This window comes from Manduca sexta, chromosome 4 (genome assembly GCF_014839805.1).
Source record: "Manduca sexta isolate Smith_Timp_Sample1 chromosome 4, JHU_Msex_v1.0, whole genome shotgun sequence".
Lineage (NCBI taxonomy): Eukaryota > Metazoa > Arthropoda > Insecta > Lepidoptera > Sphingidae > Manduca > Manduca sexta.
Window position 1 is genome coordinate 2,171,681 of NC_051118.1, and position 20,299 is coordinate 2,191,979.

The 20,299-nt window shown below is 36.7% G+C and overlaps 1 protein-coding gene and 1 long non-coding RNA gene across 2 annotated transcripts; one reads left to right on the top strand and one right to left on the bottom strand.

The window, feature by feature from the left end:
- Nucleotides 1–204: 204 nt before the first annotated feature.
- On the top strand, nucleotides 205–17,717 carry LOC115447945 (digestive cysteine proteinase 1). Its single transcript, XM_030175250.2, has 15 exons — nucleotides 205–420; nucleotides 704–791; nucleotides 2,967–3,054; nucleotides 5,920–6,025; nucleotides 8,244–8,367; nucleotides 9,456–9,591; nucleotides 10,121–10,236; nucleotides 10,556–10,673; nucleotides 11,012–11,092; nucleotides 12,244–12,470; nucleotides 13,580–13,706; nucleotides 14,148–14,253; nucleotides 14,849–14,938; nucleotides 15,466–15,563; nucleotides 16,308–17,717. Exons 2-15 carry the CDS (start codon nucleotides 731–733, stop codon nucleotides 16,492–16,494), a joined length of 1,665 nt encoding a protein of 554 aa, XP_030031110.1. The 5' UTR covers nucleotides 205–420; nucleotides 704–730; the 3' UTR covers nucleotides 16,495–17,717.
- LOC115447946 lies at nucleotides 16,552–19,386 on the bottom strand. The gene is made up of 2 exons (XR_003939056.2): nucleotides 18,708–19,386; nucleotides 16,552–17,811 (listed from the first exon to the last, which is right to left on the bottom strand). It is a non-coding gene; the product is annotated as an uncharacterized LOC115447946 (long non-coding RNA).
- Nucleotides 19,387–20,299: the final 913 nt, after the last annotated feature.

A 20,299-nucleotide genomic window follows, 5' to 3' on the forward strand; every position in this document is an offset into this window, starting at 1 on the left:
CAGATAATTAATCTTGGTACAAAATAAGTTATTTATTTATTGTAAAAACATATATAAATAAGTAAAATTGAATCTTTTTCAAGTCTTTTTTAAATCTATTGTAACAAGTACGACTTACACACATAAATAATAAATTGCTTTATAATAAATAAAACGCCATGTTCATATATATATTTCTTTATTTGAAATGTCTCGAACTTCAAAATATTATAGTTAACATTTTTACGCATAAAAAAGAGATAGACTTATGTAATATTTGAAGGCTAGACACGAACAAATCAAGGATGGATTATGAAATGTGAGTAATCGGCGATCGACAAGATTGATGTGGGTTGAAAATAATTAAAATTTAAATCATATTCTTTTGAAATACAGTTTATTAATTTAAAAAGCGTGGGAAATAAGGAAAAGTATCGATTGGTGAGTAGAATATTATTTTTCCTAATTTAGTTTCGATAAAAACCCTTGACATGCATAAATATTTTTCTACGAAAACATTTATCAAACTGCAATTTAATGTCTTTTAAAGTATTTTTACGTGCATTGTCGCAATAATTAGAATACTTGGCACTTAACATACCGTTTTAAGCATTACGCGGTATTTTTTGCTTGTTCCGAATGTTAATTTACAAACATTTTAATTGTTATTCTTTTTGTGTCTGAGAATGCTACGTATCGATGTAATTATTGTCATTCCGTGCAGGACTGCGGCCGTGGTCAGTTGTTAGTCATGTTGACGCCGGTTGTGCTGTGTTTTTTCTTCGCTTCTACATTGGGATATGTCGATAAAGGTAAGCACTATAAAACGATTCATAATAATAACAAAAACTTGTAAGAATGTTGATATGTTGGCTTATATCTTGATTGCGGTATGTAGGTATGAATTGCAGTTTTTATTATGTAGTTTTTGTTTAGTTGTGTAGTATTTGATGGACAAGATGGCTATATACCTATCAAATACATTGAACTCGGTATAAAGTCTAGAAATATTTTATCATTTGGTTTTCCTTTGTATTTATTTTTTTCCTTCTACCCGCGTATAATCATCTATTGTATTCACAGTGATTGACAGGTCTTAATAATGGCCTGATTTGAAAATGATGTAAGATTGCATTTTAGCTTTAGCCTTCCAGGAATTTAATTTGAAACAGATTGATTCCAATTTAAATCAAAAATTCTTATTAGGTTTTTTTATTTGTACCTACTTGTTGTGTAATATTTTTATAGCAGTTAAAGTATATTTTTACATAATTTAAATGTAAATTCTTTTTGCTACATGCCTAAAAAATGTGCTAATAAGCAAAAAATACAATAATTGTATTATTTATGCTGACTTCTTTTACCATGATGCAGAAAGGTATTAGTATTTTTTTTAATAAGATGCTTCATGTGAATGTTTACCTTTCTGTGAAACCCACAGTCCTGGCCAAATTGAGTAAAATAATACAGGAATCAAACCTAAGACTTCGAGGTCCTCCAACCCGAATATGCTGATGTTATTCCAAGAAATCAATTATGACAAACAAGTTGTAAAAAGATAAAAATATTGAACTATGACTTTGTTGCCTGATGAAGTATTGTTTATTCTATAATATAAATAAATATTTAAACTGGACAAATGAATGAGGAAAATTTGCATAATTCTATATTATATTAATGTATATTTTATTTTATCATGGCAACAAATACAGCATGTAGGTATTTACAGTGTTATTGCTTTATATTTATCAATATAAGGTAAACTTTAAAGTCTACAGTGTTTAAAATACTTGTAGTAGTGTGGATATTTCATAGGTATAAACTATAAACTCAGATTACTATTTATAAAACTGGAACAATATTGGATTAAAGTGTGAATTGGACTATACTGAGGGTTCTGTACATACTAGCTTTTCTTGGTAGTCAAGTACATATTTTGCAGGTTTCAGCTTTTACTGTTACATATGTTATAAGACATGTTTCTTGCCAAATTTCATGACTAGGTCTAAAGGAAGTATTCTATAGATTTTTTTTATGAAATTACAAAATATGCGAAATTTTATTTCTTACACACCTAAAAGAGACAATAGACCCGATTATTTGATGTAAATTTCAGCTTGATACCTCTACAGGAAGACGGACTACATTGTGATCATACATATTAGAGTTCCTATTGAGGTTTGGAACTCTAAAAAGGTTCACACTGAGGGCATAGAATACAGCAATGTGCAGTAGTGATTATACTTGCTGAAATGTGTTTTAAACATAATATCTAGCTGTGATACATTACTAATATTATCAATAATGTAAGATACATTTAAATATTTTCCATTTGACTTGTTTTCAAGTTGATTGTTGACCTTTCTACATCTATGTTAAATAATAATTATGTTGAACTAGCAATCTGGGCTGTGCTGTTTTTTATAGTATGTTTCGATAAATACTGAGTCATCTGGTATTTAGTCATTTCCGTTGTACAGCTACAGTATTAAAAGAATTATGAATGCGCTATCGGCTTTAAAATAAAAGGATTAGGAATTAAGGAAGGTAGGGTGTATTTGGACTTGTGGGAATCTTACTCTCAATCACTCTCACAGCTAGCATTGACTTCACATTCTGACAATGATAAAGGTCTCAGCCTATCTCTTATGCTGTAGACAAATAGGTCTAAAGCATTGATTTTCCACTATCGAACTTTCAAACACTTTATACTGATTCTTCCCTAATATTATCTATACTACTATATAAAGGTTGTTTGTTTGAACGCAGTAATCTCAGGAACCACTGGCTTGAATTGAAAAATTCTTGTAAGTATTGGATAGCCCATTTATTGAGAAAGGCTATATAGATATAAACTAGTGTGTTGACTAATTGTGCGTAGAATTTCAAATTCGTTCTGAAGTTTCAAAATTTACTTCTAACAACCATCCGGACAACTTAAGAAAGTTCTGCATTCATTATACTAATAAGATTATTTTTTTTTGTAGATTCTCCTCCAGAATGGAGTCCTGTGTACACAGTGAAGGGATCTCTGACCATTCCTTATGCGGAATTGATGGAACCTTTCTATGCTTGGTGAGCTTTGGATTTTATTTTCATATAATTATTTCATAGCATATGTTTTTTAATAAGTTACAATAGTCTAGATTTAGTGAGTTGTGTACTGCAGTCACCCAGTAATTCCACTAAGAGAATACATGTTATTTTGAGCTAAAAAGATTGTGAAATTATTCCACATGATATTTTGTTTTAAAAATTATTTTAGAATTTAAATATAAATTAATGCTGACATAAATTTTTGTTTCTGGTGGCAATTTAAGTTGGGCTAGTGGATTACATGTATAATCAGCAATTTTCAAAATACCTGAAAAGCAATATTTAAATACAATGACACATCGAAGTTTGCGCGTTTTCTGCGTTTTTTTTTATCGAGTCTCGGCAAGGTCCCTTCAATACACTTGATGTTAAAGTAGTGAAGTCCATAGAAAATACCGACCGGCAAAGGTACTACATCAGGGGTGGCCAACCGGTCGATCGCGACAACAAGGCCAGTCGATCGTGGCAAGGCAAAAATATAAATACGTAGAACAGACCGCGCAACATACCTAATCACTAACTGCTGCACGCATCGTCTTGTATCATTTTTTAATCAAAATAATAATAAATTATGCACTGAACTATGTTGTTTCATTTAAGATTTCAAGATGTATGTAGCTTGGTAGATCGCACAGAGTATCATCAGTGAAAAGTAGATCTTGGGTCCTACCAAGTTGGCCACCCCTGTACTACATGCATCCCAGGACGGTAGGCACAGTTATGCCGGCCTGCATTAATGCTTCTTCACGCTCCGCTTGTAGGACCCCAAGATATAACCCTCTGCTATAACCCCATAGTTATAGCAGGGGCAGCATTTTTAATGTCTTTATTTTAATGGTGCTTTAATATATTGCTATTACCAATATTTATTTTAACAAGTGATTAACCTAATTATTGCTTTTGTTTATTACTAAATTTATAATTTATCACAAGATGTAGACAATAATTTGAACGAAAACTTTGTAAAAACAAAGTTTGAGTGATGTTACTATTTATTAAATTATCAGTCATAATCCCTTAGCAGATTATGATATACCGTTATTTTACCGTCATACGTCAAAAAAATACTACTAAACAGACAAAACCGTGTGAAAAGTGTAGTATTAATATATCATTGTTATTGTACAGTGAAGTAGATGTTTTTAATTATTTAACCTGAATTAATATCGTGCGTCTGCGGTTTTGTGTTTACATTAATTATTATAAACACGTATTGCGTTATGATACGACTGTGTTGAGGAAATATTAGATCGTTAAATTAACTAAACTTCTTATTAATATTTTAAATTAGACACGTGTCGTTGTTTGTTAGCGATAAACGCAAGAACTGCTGTTTGGATTTGGTTGTAATTTAGTATTTAGATAGACCATGTATTAGATTAGCACATAATGGTAGGATATATTTTATATCCGCCCGGATAGAAACCACCGTACACAAGGTGTTACAACCCGCCATTTTCCAAAAGGAATCCATGTGTCTTTTAATACTATGAATAGTGTGTTTCTCACGGCTGAGCCACAGCATATAAACAATAAACAGTCTCAGTTATTAAGACGTTGCGGGATCAGCCTGTGTATATCTGGTTATAATAGGCCGGCATAATTGTGACGATTGCCGAGGGATAATCATCTCTCGTCAGTCGACATTCTATTCGACCCGACTCCACTTAACATCAGGTGCAGAGAATCATTTTGCTTTGCACGCATAAAAAATATAAATAATCATATAATAAACCAATGAAAATAAGTCATTTGTAAGCATGGCAAACAAAACTTTGTTCTGTTTGGCCCATTCGATAGGTGAAATTTTCCCAAAGGGAACCCAACACAACATATAGGTACTAATATGTATAAATGCGATCTGATGATGATGCTACATAAAGAGAAGCCGGCAGGAATCGGGAAGCCTTCGCAACTGGTCTAATTAATAACCCTAGGAATGATGTAAAACGACTTGCAAATCAGTCAATGACCCAACATTTGAATCGTTCGCAATTACAAGTCAATGACAATTTAACAAAGAGACGTGACGTTTTTACTCGACTATTCACTTTGAACCTTTATCGGTGAGGTCAATAGAGACCGATAATGCTTGATTTAATAATATTTACTCGGTACTGATTGTGAGCGAGTTAGAAATAACTAAATATGCTATTATGAAACTTAAGTTTTGCGTAATTGGGTTTGTTTCATATTCATGATTTAGGTCTCATTATGATTTGATAAATAATCGCGATTCCGCTTTGTGAATGTATTCCCGAAAGATCTCATGGTAACACATTATCGAGATAGTTAGGTTGTTTTTTAAATATAGACATGTCCATTTTTATGTTCTTTTTGGCATTCGGGGCGGGGGGGGGGGTCATTTTTATCGTTTGATGGTCAGGTTAAAGGTTAACTGAGAAAATAAACCAAGTATATTACTAAACAAAGGATAAAACTACTGACAGTTTTGAAGAGTAATTATTTCTTTCTATTCAAGTACTCCCTTTCGGGAATGTTTTTAACTCAAAGAATTAATCATACGCCGTCGGTAGCACAAGCCTTGGCACTCCGAAACCTCTAAATATGAATATAGAAGATCATTTATAAGTTCCATATTTTCCCATAGTTTAATACTCACACAGATTGAATACCAAATCATCAGACCACACGTACCACTGCACGCTACTCTGAAATCGCATTACGTAAATCTTTCACAGCAACATGGGCCTTTAGAGCTAATAAGGTCTTTTAATACTCACACAGATATTCTCATTTCTTACTAGCTTCGTCATAAATTGAGCCCAATTGCAGATACCCAGAGGTCCCTGCAAGCCAGTCTAATTTAAATATTGTTTACAGGTATGATAAAAATCATGGTAAATCTCGTATTGACTACTACGGAGGCATGGTCAAGACTTACCAGCTGACCGGCGCAGTGTACCCGCCGTACGGCACTTCTATCAAGGTTTGTATGTCTATTTTTTATTACATACTAGCGACCCGCCCCGGCTTCGCACGGGTGCAATGCTGATACTAAATACACTACAGAAAAACTGTGAACGTTGTATATAAAAACATAGCGGCCCGCTCTGGCTTCGCACGGGTATAACATAACAAAATAACAGTATTTCTTCACTATTTAATGGATGTTATTATACATATAAACCTTCCTCTTGAATCACTCTATCTATTAAAAAAAACCGCATCAAAATCCGTTGCGTAGTCTTAAAGATTAAGCATACAAAGGGACATGGGGACAGAGAAAGCGACTTTATTTTATACCATGTAGTGATACGTATACGAGTATGAGAAAGTGATCCACTGCACCTGATGGTAAGTGGAGTGGGGTCCAATAGAGTGTTGACTGACGAGATATGATTACCCCTCGACAGTCGACACAATTATGCCGGCCTGTTGGATGTATACAGGCTGATCCCGAAACGCGACACACTTAGATAATTAGATATTTTTTCTAGTCAATATTTAAATATTGGATTGCTTGGGATAATTCAGTATGTGGTCTATTTGTGTCCCAAGTTTTATCAAACTTCATTCATCAGTTTAGCTATGAAGGACATTCCAACAGTCAAACCATTATACCTAGTCTTGCCATAAATATTGTAATAAAGAAAAAAGAAAATTGTTAACTGCAAATAACATTTATTACTTTTACAGTGTGTCAGTTTAATACATAAATATAAAACAATTAAAAATATAAAAGCTTATTCGAAGTGGTCTCCATTGGCTGCAATACAGTCCTTTTAAACGATGAGGCCAGTTATCAATAGAAGCACGCACTCTTTCCATGGGAAAATTCTTCACTGCCAATCGTATAGATTGTTTTAGGGACTCAAATTATCATGGCGTTTAGAGCAAGCTGTACTCTCTAAAACTGACCACAAATCATAATCCAGCGGATTAAGATCGGGACTAGACGACGGCCAGTCTTCAGCTCTGATGAAGTCCGAAACGTTCGATTCCAACCAAGACTGCGTGGACCGAGCTTTATGACCCGGCGCCGAGTCTTGCTGGAAGGACCATACTTGGTTATTGAACATGGTGATGTTAAGGGGCTTAACTACCTTCTCAAGAATGGTATCTTGATACACTTGTGCCGATGTTTTGATACCTTTTTCACAAAAATATGGCTCAGTCACTCCTTCATAGCTAACACCCCACCAAACCATCACTGAAGTCGGATAATGTCCACGTTGCACTCTGTCGACTAATTGGGAAGCTTCCTTAGAGCTTTGAGCATAAATACGGTCATTTTGTTTGTTAAAATGTTGCTCAATTGTAAAAATTTTCTCATCCGTAAACAAAATTTTTCTGTGACCTCCCTTTGCGTACCGCTTCAGTAGTTGTTTCGATTTTACCACCCTATTCTTCTTTAAATTATCAGTTAAGAAATGGCCAGTGCGTCTCTTATAGGCTGCAAGTCCTAAGTCATCTTTTAAAATACGCGACATGGTTCTAGGTGCTATCTTCATTTCCCGAGATAAAATCTTTTGCTTTCGGACAGGATTTCTTCGAATTCTTTCCCTTACTGCTTTGACCACCTTTTTCGTACGAACACTACGTGGACGGCCAGATCTTTTCTGTCACAAACAGAGGAGGTCTCATTGTACCTATTAATAGCCCGGTACACAAACATTTTACTAATACCAAGTGTATGGAGAGTTTTAAAAATTGCATTTGGCTCCATACCTACTTTGTGTAATGCTATCACAGCGATTCGGTTCTCTTTATCACCCCACACCATTTTAATATCGCAAAATATTTTACAATGTATTGGCGCCAAAATGAGAAAACACAATGAACAATCGTATAAAAATGACAGATTCGAAATTCAAATGTAATATTTTTTTATAATTAAGTGTAACAGTATTTATGGCCAGACTAAGTATTTACAATTATTACTATAATGGTAGTGATGTAGCCTTGGTGGTGTAGTTGTATTGCGTGCGTAGAACATTACGGTTCTAAGGTTCCGGGTTCAAATCCTATAGATTGATATTGGGCTTACAGTATCAGCCCGGAGATAGGAATTTGTGCTCGATGTAACATAGGTTTGTGACCTATCACATCATGGGACGGAAAACAGGCGAAATATGACAGGCCTGTTTACACCTCTGCCTTCCTCATTGGGGCTAAAGACATATTAATTAGTTTACACATTGCAGATAGCACCAATAACAACAGAGAAGGTGTTGAACAAAGAGACATGCCTGCAAGTGAACTCGACGCAGGAGCAGGGGCAGGAGGTGCAGTCAGTGCTCCCGGACATGACCGACTTCAAATATATTGGTGAGGTTTAACTATAATCATATCTAAAGCGGCGATAGCCTAGTTGGGTGCGGAACGGACTGCCAAGATGAATGTCCGCAGGTTCAAATCCCAAGGGCACACACCTCTGATTTTTTCTAAAATCATGTGTGTATTCTTTGTGAATTTATTGTTCGCTTTAACGGTGAAGGAAAACATCGTGTGGAAACCTGCACATCTGAGAAGTTCTCTATAGGAATTTCGAAGGTGTGTGAAGTCTACCAATCCGCACTAGGCCAGCGTGGTGGACTAAGGCCTAATGCCTCTCAGTAGTAGAGCAGGCCCGTGCTCAGCAGTGGGCAAGTATATAATACAGGACTGGTATTATTATTTTTTATATATCAAAAGCAAAGTAATAAGCAAGTATAAAGTAGTCGAAAGCCAGTTAGTGACGGGTGCTTTGGATGCAAGTATCCATGCACTGTTTCATTATAGTTTGAAGGATATATTAGTGTAATGACAGAATGTTATGAGACTCAACATCCTAAGAGCCGTTCAAGTATTACGTAACGCAATTTTTTGTAGATTTTTGATCCTCCCATCTCGGCATGTAACGCGTCGTAACGTTTTTATGTACGCCTATAAAAATGATGTAACTCTGAAGTGTTTTTTTTTTCTAATATTCACAATTACTTTAAGCAATGTACCGGAAAGTTGCTAAAATGCTTTTGTTATTGTTTTAAAATAAAAAAGAAACAACCAAATACAACGTGTTGTACGAATCCCCCTGTCGCCCCGGTAACGCATAATAACCAATGTATTATGTCCACCATCTGTATGCAAATTGTCTTCTTTTTGTTTTCTTTTTACATTTTTCGTGTACAAAAAAGTTTTAAATAAATAAATAACGCATAATAACGTTTTACAAGACCCTTCTTTATATTTCCCCTCCAAATTTCGTTTTGTAATACTTGTCTCAGCCTGACATGCGCAGTTGAGTCTCACGCAGTATTTTTTATTTCAAAATTGTTAATATTAATAATCATGTTATTAACAATCAGGGGAAGGGTTTGCTTGTTTTTTTATTTTTTCAAAAAAATCTCGTCTTAATTGCTATTATTTTTCATCAGGCTCGGAGACGATGCAAGGCTCGGACACGTCCAAATGGCAGATGGTGCAAACGATTGGCGACAAAGTGAACAAGTACACCATGTGGGTGAAATACAAGAAGAGTTTGAGGGGGGACCCTGTGCCCATACCGGTCAGGTAAGTTCATACATAAACAGATTTTAGATTAGCAAGAGAACTTGCAGAAGGTGCAAGCGATGTTTACATTCGTGATAGGCTGACTGACATGAAATTTGCAAGACTTGTGTCGACTTGTGTCGCATGCGCTTCATCATCAGCCCGTTGCAGTCCACTGCTGGGCATAGGCGTATCCCAAGGTACGCCACAGAGCCGGGTCTGCTGCTTTATGCATCCAGTCGTTGTCGGCTCTCTTGTGCAAGACGTCCCGCCATCTGGCCAGAGGGCGTTCCACGCTACGTTTGCCAAGACGCGGTCTCCACTCCAGAACACGCTTACTCCAGCGGTTATCAGTTCTGCGACATATGTGGTCACCCCATTGCCACTTCAACCTACTAACTTTCAGAGCTATGTCGGTAACCTTGGTTCTCTGACGGATCACTTCGTTCCGATGCGCTTAGAATTATTCAAATATTGCCACTAGTGTAAACGCATATGAAAGTTCTTGCGTAATATGCTGCAAATGTCTAAACTTAATTTTTATTTCCAGATACGAAATGAAAGGTTTCAACTCGCTGCTCGGCTCCCACTACGACCACTACTACCTCGACTACGAGTCGTTCGACGTGGACGAGATAGACCCCAGCGTGTTCAACTTCGATGATGGTGAGATACAGAAATTTATTTATTTCGCGTATTATTCTTCACATACCATTTTTCACTCTATACACCCCCACCACATACACCCTTTTTTCACCCCTAAACCCCTTTTATCACATATGCCCTTCTTCACCACGTCGATCGCTCTTCACCCCTACACCCCTCTTCATCCCTTACATACCTTTTCATCCCTATACACCCTTTTTACCCGTGTCCACTATATCCCCCCTAGTACGCAGGTTTCCTCCTGTGTTAATTGCGGTGACCTATACACAAGAAAAACCATTTACCTCCATTTCGCTATATAGATAATATATATTTGCAGGTACTATGAAGTGCACCTCGTTCCCCGGTCCCGGAGTGAATCACCTGGCCACGTTCAACCCTATGAAGGAGTTCGTGCATCCGGTTTACTTGGGGCATGTCCACCATGAGTTCGGGAGGTGGGTAGCGGCCATAAATACTACTACTGTTACCCTTCTAAATGGGGAATGTTAGGTCTATAGTTTGACCGCCAAACTGGGTGACGGGCCGTTCAATATTACGTAACGCAATTTTTGCAGATTTTTGATCCCCCGATGTAACGCGCCGTAACGTTTTCCAGTACGCCCCTGCACCCCTTCGAAAAGTTATGTAACTCTAAAGTGTCAATTTTTTTTTGTAATATTCACCATTATAGTACTTATGAACAACTCGTTCTTCCACTTCTTTCAAGAGTTCCAGTAACTGATATTCTATAATTATAATGAAATGAAAATCTATAGTTATTCTAATGTTACAGATTCAAAACTAAACACAACAAGCATTACGCCAGTGATGTGGAACACGAGAAGAGATTGAACATTTTCAGACAAAATCTAAGGTAAATAATATCGAACTGACCACCATTGTGTCGACGAGGTGTAATCGTCTCTCGGTATTCGACATTATCAGAAGGCTAAGACAATTGCAAACGTTTTTCTTATCTTTCTACAGATTCTTATCTATTTGTTCGTTTTGTCCATATTTTTTTCGTATTAACGCTGATGATTGTAAAAAGTCATTTTATCTAAGGTCCCTGGACGCTACTCTTTTTATCATCAAGTGAAGTAGTCACTTTGCCATACACATAATTATATAATATAAATCTATACTATTATATAAAGCTGAAGAGTTTGTTTGTTTGTTTGTTTGTTTGAACGCGCTAATCTCAGGAACTACCGGTCCAAACTGAAAAATTATTTTTGCGTTGGATAGCCCTATGTTCGTGGAGTGCTATAGGCTATATATCATCACGCTATACCCAATGGGAGCGGAGCAGTGGTAGCTAATCTCAGGAACTACCGGTTCGAACTGAAAAATTATTTTTGTGTTGAATAGCCCTTTATTTGTGGAGTGCTATAGGCTATATATCATCACGCTATGACCGATAGGAGCGTAGCAGTAATGAAACATGTTGCAAAAACGGGGAAAATGTATTAATTAGTTTTTAGAGCATCCGCTGCGTGCGCTGCGTAAACGGTTAAAGTAATTCAACAATAATGTATGACGGGATTGTTCCTCTTAAAGAGTTCTACAAAAATATATTATAAACCAAAAGTCCCCCGCTGCATCTGTCTGCCTGAACGTGTTAAACTCAAAAACTATCCAACGTATTAAGATGACATTTGGTATGGAGACAGTTTGAGACCCTGGGAAGAACATAGGCTCCCAGGAAATTATACAGCGTGACTTTTATAACGGAAAACTTTAGCCCGAAAAACTTTATAACGCGGGCGGAGCCGCGGGCAAAAGCCATAATGTAATATCAGTCCTGTATTATATACTTGCCCACTGCTGAGCACGAGCCTCCTCTACTACTGAGAGGGATTAGGCCTTAGTCCACCACGCTGGCCTAGTGCGGATTAGTAGAATTCACACAACCTCAAAATTCTTATAAAGAATTTCGCAGGTATGCAGGTTTCTTCACGATGTTTTTCTTCACCATTTCCTGTTTTCATCATACGACATTAAAATATCTGATTTTTCCAACAGATTCATCCATTCGAACAACAGAGCGCGCCGTAGTTTCACAATGTCCGTCAACCACCTGAGCGACAGGACTGATGATGAACTGTCCGCTTTGAGAGGCAGGAGGTACTCCGGACCCAGTCCCCTGGGACTCCCGTTCCCGTACAGCGAGCGTGTCGTCGAGGAGTTGAGCGTGAAGCTTCCCCCGGAGTTCGACTGGAGGCTGTTTGGAGCTGTCACTCCTGTTAAAGGTAGTTTATTGATGAACTAGCTTTTGTTCCCTGATTCGCCTGCTTGGAAAAGTTTTCCCGGGATAGAAAGTAGCCTATGTACCCTTCCCAGTGTTTTAAACTATCTCCATACCAAATTTCATAAAAATCCGTTCAGTAGATTTTGAGAAAATCGATAACACACAGACAGACAGGAAAGGGGACTTTGTTTTATAATATGTATACATTATAGTTCATATCCAAGGTTAGAGTGGGTTTATATCTGTCACTGCAGCTCCTGTAAGCCACGATTGACAGAAGTACTTATGTAAGTAATATATGATAAAGGTCCTATTGCAGTGAATTTAGTTCAATTTAGTTAGAAAATATCTGCATACGTCACGAAAATTGTGGGTCATATTTGACCCGGATATAAAGAAGTAAAGTTATATCACATATATGCATTCCATAATTACAGTTCAAAAGCTAATAAATTAATGTCGGGGCGGAACTTGTCCGGAGACTGTATGTTCTAGTGTGCAGATCTGACCTGCTAGTGGGTTATTTTGGACTCACTATTAAGAGTAATGTGTTAGTCGAAAACGACACGGTTTTATTCGCGTACTATGTAGTCGGAATCGCCGACCAGTTTCGACCTATTCAGTAGGTCATCCTCTGGGGCGAATGCTAAAAGGACGTCGCGACGCGGAGTGATCGAGAGGCCTCTATAGACTACATAGTACATGAGTAAAATCGTGTTATTTTCGAATAATTTAACATGTGCACGTCACTAATGACGTTTTGACAAAAAAAAAACACAAGCCTTCTTCTCTCTCTGTCTGTGCCCATGGCTGTTGTGACAACACTGTCGCAATATATATCTCTGTTCATCCTAGAATCCTTTTTCGTTTTATTTATAAACCATCAGTCTCGCGTAAGTATTAGTAATGTGTGTTGTGTGTTGTGTAATGTGTGTTGTGTGATGTGTGTTGTTTAATGTGTAATGCGTGTTGTGTAATGTGTGTTGTGTGTTGTGTGTTGTGTAATGTGTTGTGTGTTGTGTAATGTGTGTTGTATGTTGTGTAATGGGTGTTGTATGTCGTGTGTTGTGTGTTGTGTAATGTGTAATGTGTGTGTTGTGTTGTGTGCAGACCAGTCGGTGTGCGGGTCGTGTTGGTCGTTCGGCACGGTGGGCGCGGTGGAGGGCGCGCTGTTCCTGCACAACGGCGGCCACCTCGTGCGGCTCAGCCAGCAGGCGCTCGTCGACTGCTCCTGGGGGTCCGTACACTTGACACTTACTTTCTATACCTTTTCTAACAGACTATATTTCTACTCTAACGCAAAAGATTGATTTATCATCAGAAAGCAAGCTTGATCTGGGAGTACCTGGGTTCGAATCCCAGATCAGGAAACTGCGATGTTGTCTCATATGATTTACCCGGAATTGTATCTCGCTATTTAAGTTAATATATGGCAAGCAATTAGTTGTTAAAGCAAATGCTAATCTCCAAATCTGACCTAAAATCGCGAGAAGGTGTTAAAACTCGCTATAGTGTCCCACGTAAATGAGTCGCATTCCGGGATAAGAATGTGTATATCCGGTTCCAGTAAGCCGGCATAATTGTCTCGACTGGCAAGGGGTAATCTCTCGTCAGTCGACATTCTTTAAATAGTACAATAGCAGAATAACAACATAGTATAAAATCTTTTGTTACATAGATTCGGCAACAACGGCTGCGATGGTGGCGAGGACTTCAGGGCGTACCAGTGGATCATGAGACACGGCCTGCCCACCGAAGAGGACTACGGCGGGTATTTGGGTCAGGTGAGGGGATATTTATGTAACAACTAGCCGACAGATGTTGTCCCGTCTAAACTATGACTTTGCAGCGCGCATTCTGTCAATAGCTGACAGTTATTTCAAACAATTGACAGTTATATAAAATTAATATTTTCGTTAAGTTTTCTTAAATTTTTCGAACATTTTTTTGAATATTTTCTTTCATTAGAACCTTCTGACAATAACAAACACAACACAAAAAATTTGTGAAATCGGTCCAGCCGTTCACGCGCGATGGCGTGAGCAAGGGAAATAGGGATTCGTTTATACATATAGATCAGGGGTGGCCAACTTGGTAAGACCCAAGATCTACTTTTCATTGATGATACTCTGTGCGATCTACCAAGCTACATACATCTTGAAATCTTAAATGAAATAACATAGCTCAGTCCACAATTTATTATTATTTTGATTAAAAAATGGTACAAGACGATGCGTGCAGCAGTTAGTGATTAGGTATGTTGCGCGGTCTGTTCTACGTATTTATATTTTTGCCTTGCCACGATCGACTGGCCTTGTTGTCGCGATCGACCGGTTGGCCACCCCTGATATAGATAATATGACAATGTGTTTGTTGCAGGACGGTTACTGTCACATCGACAACGTCACGGCTGTTACCTCCATGTCCGGCTGGGTCAATGTTACCACCAACGATGAGAATGCACTGAAGGTGAGTCCATAGTCTATTTTTTTAATATTGGTATGGCAAAGTCACCTACTTTTCCAGATTTTAAGTCCTATATTGTAAATGACAAACGAGTCCTTAATAGTCTCTGTAAAAACATTTGAACAAAAAATAAAAACGCCTTTATAAACCACTAAAAACCAAAAAATAATTTAATATTACCTATACACTGGTTACCAATTTTGAAGTTGGTGCCTAATAACAATCAAACATTGTTTTCGTACATTTGTTGATGTATTTATCTGGCTTATATAGTAATTTTAATGACTAATGTTTAATTCGAAATTGGAATTGAGAACCTCCTCTTTTTTGAAGTCGGTTAAAATATATTTAAGCCTGTCTTGCTTGATGTGCTGCAATTTCTAGAATCATGTATTCGAATGGCAGGAATTAGCCACTTTGTTATTATATCATACTATATCTACATCAACATCACGCATTCGTCCCATTTCAAGGGTAGACAGAGGTGTATAACACTCGCAATTTGTTAATTTTATATTTAATATTCACAGTTGGCGATATTCAAACACGGCCCAATATCAGTGGCCATCGACGCCTCGCACAAGAGCTTCAGTTTCTACTCGAACGGTGTTTACTATGAGGAGAAATGGTGAGGAATATTACTTTTTTTATATAGGATGGGAATGATAATATTAATTTCATATATTATACCTAGTGATCAGTGAACGTAAAAAATAAAACGACATAATTTTCTAAATGTTTATTATGAATGGAATTAACTGGTGGTAGGTCTCTCACATGTAAGAATCCATTTGGGTAGGTACCAAAATGTTTGCTCAACGCCGGGCCGTAAGGCACGGTTACCCCAGCATAACCGCTCAGTCGCCCCCCGCGAAGGCTGGGCGGTAGTAATAAGGGTATTTCTCCGCGAAACCAAAAAAAAAAAAAGGTACCACAATGTTTATTTCTGCCGCCAAGCAGCAGTGTGTAGTCACTGTTGTATTTCGGTTTGAAGGACATTGTATCCAGTGTAACTACTGGACATAATAAGACTTAAAATCTCATGTCTCATAATAGTATAGGAATATCATAAACTTTGTTATTGAAGGTGTTGGATAGCTTGTCTCGTCATTCAAAACAATAAAAAGACAACCAAAAATCCTAGTACCAGGGTCAAAATTTACCGAATATTGCCATAAATATTGGGTCGTTTTACATTGCGTTAATAAATGCAATGTAAAAATACTTTGTATATGCCGTAGGAAGCAAGTTTACCTTAGTCACTCTTGATGTAAAAAACATTATTTTTATTTTACGTTACATGCTCTTTTTAGCGATAAATTATGCTCTTTTTAACCAAAAATTAAATATTAAATGTTATATTTATTTTCAGTAAAAATAAAATCTACGAGCTGGACCACGCCGTCTTAGCCGTCGGCTACGGTATCCTAAACGGGCAGAAGTATTGGCTCATCAAGAACTCATGGTCCAACTTATGGGGCAACGATGGTTACGTGCTGATGTCGATGAAAAACAACAACTGCGGCGTTGAGACGGCGCCCACATACGTACTAATATAGACGGGTCATTATTGACCCGGGTAAGGTGTATCCGGGTCAGATTTGGGACAGGTTTTATTGTGAAGAATTTTAGTAATGCTGTGAAAATATTATGGTTATATTTTATTAACAATGTACTGTCCTATTATGTTTCTGGAATTGTAATATATTGTTTGTTGTTATTATCTGACCCGGATATATTAGAACTTTACCCGGGTTTATCAATATACCTGGATATATTTATCGAAAAAAATCGTATATATGTCGCATAAGTAGACCCAATATCGAAAGGCGGTAATTTCAAGCGAATTTAGAATAATATTTTCCATATTTCTGCAGTTTTAAAAAACTTTTGCCCAGCTTTTTGTTATTGTCGTAAATTTATTTCCATTTTTTTAAAAGCGAATATGTATGTTTTTTTCTCTTTTTTTATATTTGTTTATGATAGTATTAAGTCACTGATAATATTTATTAATGTTATAAACAAAATATCTATTTATCATATATCATTGGTTTTAAGCAAATATGTTTTTATTAGAGGCTGTGTCGTTCCTTAGCTCTCTATGCGTCTCTCTAATGTCCTATATGGTGCAAGCGATGCCTTGCTATTATTTTATATAAGATTTAATATCGCACTTTTCAATACTAATATCAATTTTGCTTGTGGTAGGATATATTTTATATCCGCCCGGATAGCGACCACCGCACACAAGGTGTTATAACCCGCCATACTGGCCCACGTGTGTCGCGTTCCGGGATCAGTCTGTGTATATCCGGTTCCAACAGGCCGGCATAATTGTGTTGAAAAGGGGTAATCATCTCTCGTCAGTCGACATTCTATTTGTCCATATTCCACTTACCATCAAGTGCTGTAGGTTCACTTTGTCATGCCCTTATCAAAAATAAAAATCAATTGTTTAAAGAAGTGGATAAAAATTTATTTCCATGTTTGTTTTCTTTTAGTAAAATTAAGGTAAATAAATATAGTTGTTAGAAGCGTTCTAAGTTTTCGTAGTGTAAACTATTTTAACTAGAAAAGATATCAAGCCATAACTGTGGATAGATCTCGGAAATGGACCAATCAAATTAGCCATTAGTGCGCGTGTCATACATTCTTCACTCTGATTGGTCTATTTTTGCGATAGTACTCAAAATTGTGTAATTTTAGCCGTTTAACAGCATCGCATCGTTTCGACCATATGTAGTTATAAGGCAAACATTGTGGTAATAAAATAATGAGAAAACTATTGTGTTTTAATGCGGGGGTATTTCTATACATTGTCCGTCCATTTCAAGGAAATCCTCTGGGCAGTTGTCATCGTGTAGAGTATTGTCGTACTGAAACAGAGATGAGTTGAAGAGATGGAGTGGTGTGTGAAGGTATAGTTAATCCTCCTAGCCGAATTTTCAGCCACAGCGGCCAATATCAACGAAGATCAGCCACCCAGGACAAGTGGGTACGCAATACACAAGCACTCTCTGTTCCTTCACTCTCATAGTCCGGTGAGACGGCAATCCGACATGACCGGAGAAAGATCAAGCGCAGGACCAACGGCTTTAGGTGCTTTCCGAGGCACGGGGGGGTATCACACCGCCAACTTCCTGACTCCGAGCTGCGACTGTCGAAAAACCCAGGCACAATTATTTTGGCCCGACCCGGGATTCGAAACCCCAGGACCTTGGTGCAATAGTCTTACTCCTACATTGTACAATTATAACTAAGCTATCGAGGTAGTCGAAGGTATCATCAGATACTATAACTAGCTTTTGCCCGCGGCTTCGCCTCTGGGTATAAGTTTTTCCAGAATAAATATAAGCCTATGGTCTTTTCAGGGCTTAAAACTATGTCCATACTAAATTTCATCGGAATCGGTTCAATGTTTCACCTGTGGAAGCGTAATATACCTACAGTTGCTTGAGCATTTATAAGTTGGATTAATATGTGCGATGGGCCACATCTGCATTTTCACGTCATGATTGTTTTTAGAATATATAAGGTTTTATAAAGGAGTTACTTAATGATAATCTCTAAGGATTAGATCTCAGATGTCAGGTTGCAAAATCTAAGGCAGTGTTTCCTGGGTATGCTACTGGACAAAGTAGGTTAAGTAAAAAGGCTTAATGCTTTTAATATAAATGAGTAGGACTTTCCACCACGCCATTTATGTTTAAAAAATATACCATAGCCACAAGAATCTTGCAATTCCAAACAACTACCTAGTATTTTTACTCACCGTCCAATAATTCCAATAAGGGTAGTGAGGCAGCCATTTTTTCGGCAATGGCGTGGTTGTTTCAACTTCAACTAAATGTCCAGGCATTAAAGGATCGTGTATTTCTCCACTTTTCGTGTATATTTTCCTAGAATGTCTTTTATTTACTATTTTATTGAACAAATCTTTTAACTTTTTTTCCGTTGCCGTATGGAATACATTTTTATCTGCGTCTAAAAATTGTTTCTTTGAATTTTCATTTAAACTTCCTTTGCTTCTAATAATTAATATTATATATTTATTCGGGTTAATTTTATAAGTTGGCTCTTGAATATTTTTTTCTGATATTAGCTTTTCCATGAGAATACTCGGTAAAGGCCGATATAAGTTTTTGAATCTATAATTGGATCCATAAGACGCTATATCATATCCGTGTGGTATTATTTTCTTGATTATTGTACTCTTTACATTTTTTCCGAATAATTGATCATTTATTTCATCTTTTATATTTAGAGGATGTCCAGCGTGATGTTGGTTACTTCCAGAACTTTCTTTTATTATATTCAAAATGGCGGAAGTAATAAACTTTTCTGCCAAATCTTTTAAAGAAAATCCATTAATAATATTTATTTGAAATTGCATTAAAATAATGTAAATAACGTTTCTTGAGATCATGGTTTGTGTAATTTATTAAAAGTTTGGATTTCGAGGTAATAAATACTTAGCTATTGCAATCAAGGAATTAAATCATGCGTGGTATTTTGCCGCCATAACAAGAAAGACTTATCAAACATTTATTTTCAAAATTATTTGAATTCACATTCGTAGACAGAAAAACATGTATCTAACATGTCTTAGGTACTGCGTATAAAAAATAGAAACTTCCTCTTATAGCGGCAGTATTGTAAACATGTGATAAGTAAACTCCATTTTATTATTTTTCTTTTAGGGACTGGTTGTTTGTTTGGAAAAACTTGGTTTTGAAGTCAGGGTAGTCATTGAGAAATAGCTAGTGGCTAGGAACACCTAAATTAATGTTATGTAAGAAGGTACCCAAATACGTTAATATTGAGGTTTTGTCAATAAGAGATTGTCAGCGCTGTAATTCCATCTTTCCAACCTTTATTATCATTAGAATTTGTATAATTTGTATATATTACGTTAGGTATTAGGTAACCTTGGCTGCCTTAATAAAAAGTCTAACTTTCGAAGTTCAAAATGAATCTTGAAATTCTTGATCAATATCTCCAGGTCGATTCAGAAAAAGAAACAAAACTACAATGCGTTTATTGATTGGTGAATTTTCGTCATAGATCTCTAAATATCGAACCTAGAAATACTCAATAATGAGTATATCTGGGTATCCAATTAAAACAACTGATTATAGACATTTTTTATTCCAGCTTTCATGGCACAAAAATCCTATCAATTATCTTCGATAGGGCATTTTTGTTTATTTTATTTTCCTTCTTGGCCACGGCAGCGTATACCGGTAAATCAAAAATATCCATAAAAACCGGTGGCTTTACCGGCACATCCCTATGCTTTTGATTTATGTTGTTATTTTTAATTTGTTCGATATGAGGCTTGAGATTACACCACGTGCAGCCAAA

Excerpts from the sequence above, each read along its gene's own strand:
- LOC115447945 (XM_030175250.2), top strand. The coding sequence starts at position 731 with ATGTTGACGCCGGTTGTGCTGTGTTTTTTCTTCGCTTCTACATTGGGA. Across the intron at positions 6,026-8,243 it reads CGTACGGCACTTCTATCAAG|ATAGCACCAATAACAACAGA; the intron begins GTTTGTATGTCT and ends TACACATTGCAG. Across the intron at positions 10,237-10,555 it reads CGTGTTCAACTTCGATGATG|GTACTATGAAGTGCACCTCG; the intron begins GTGAGATACAGA and ends ATATATTTGCAG.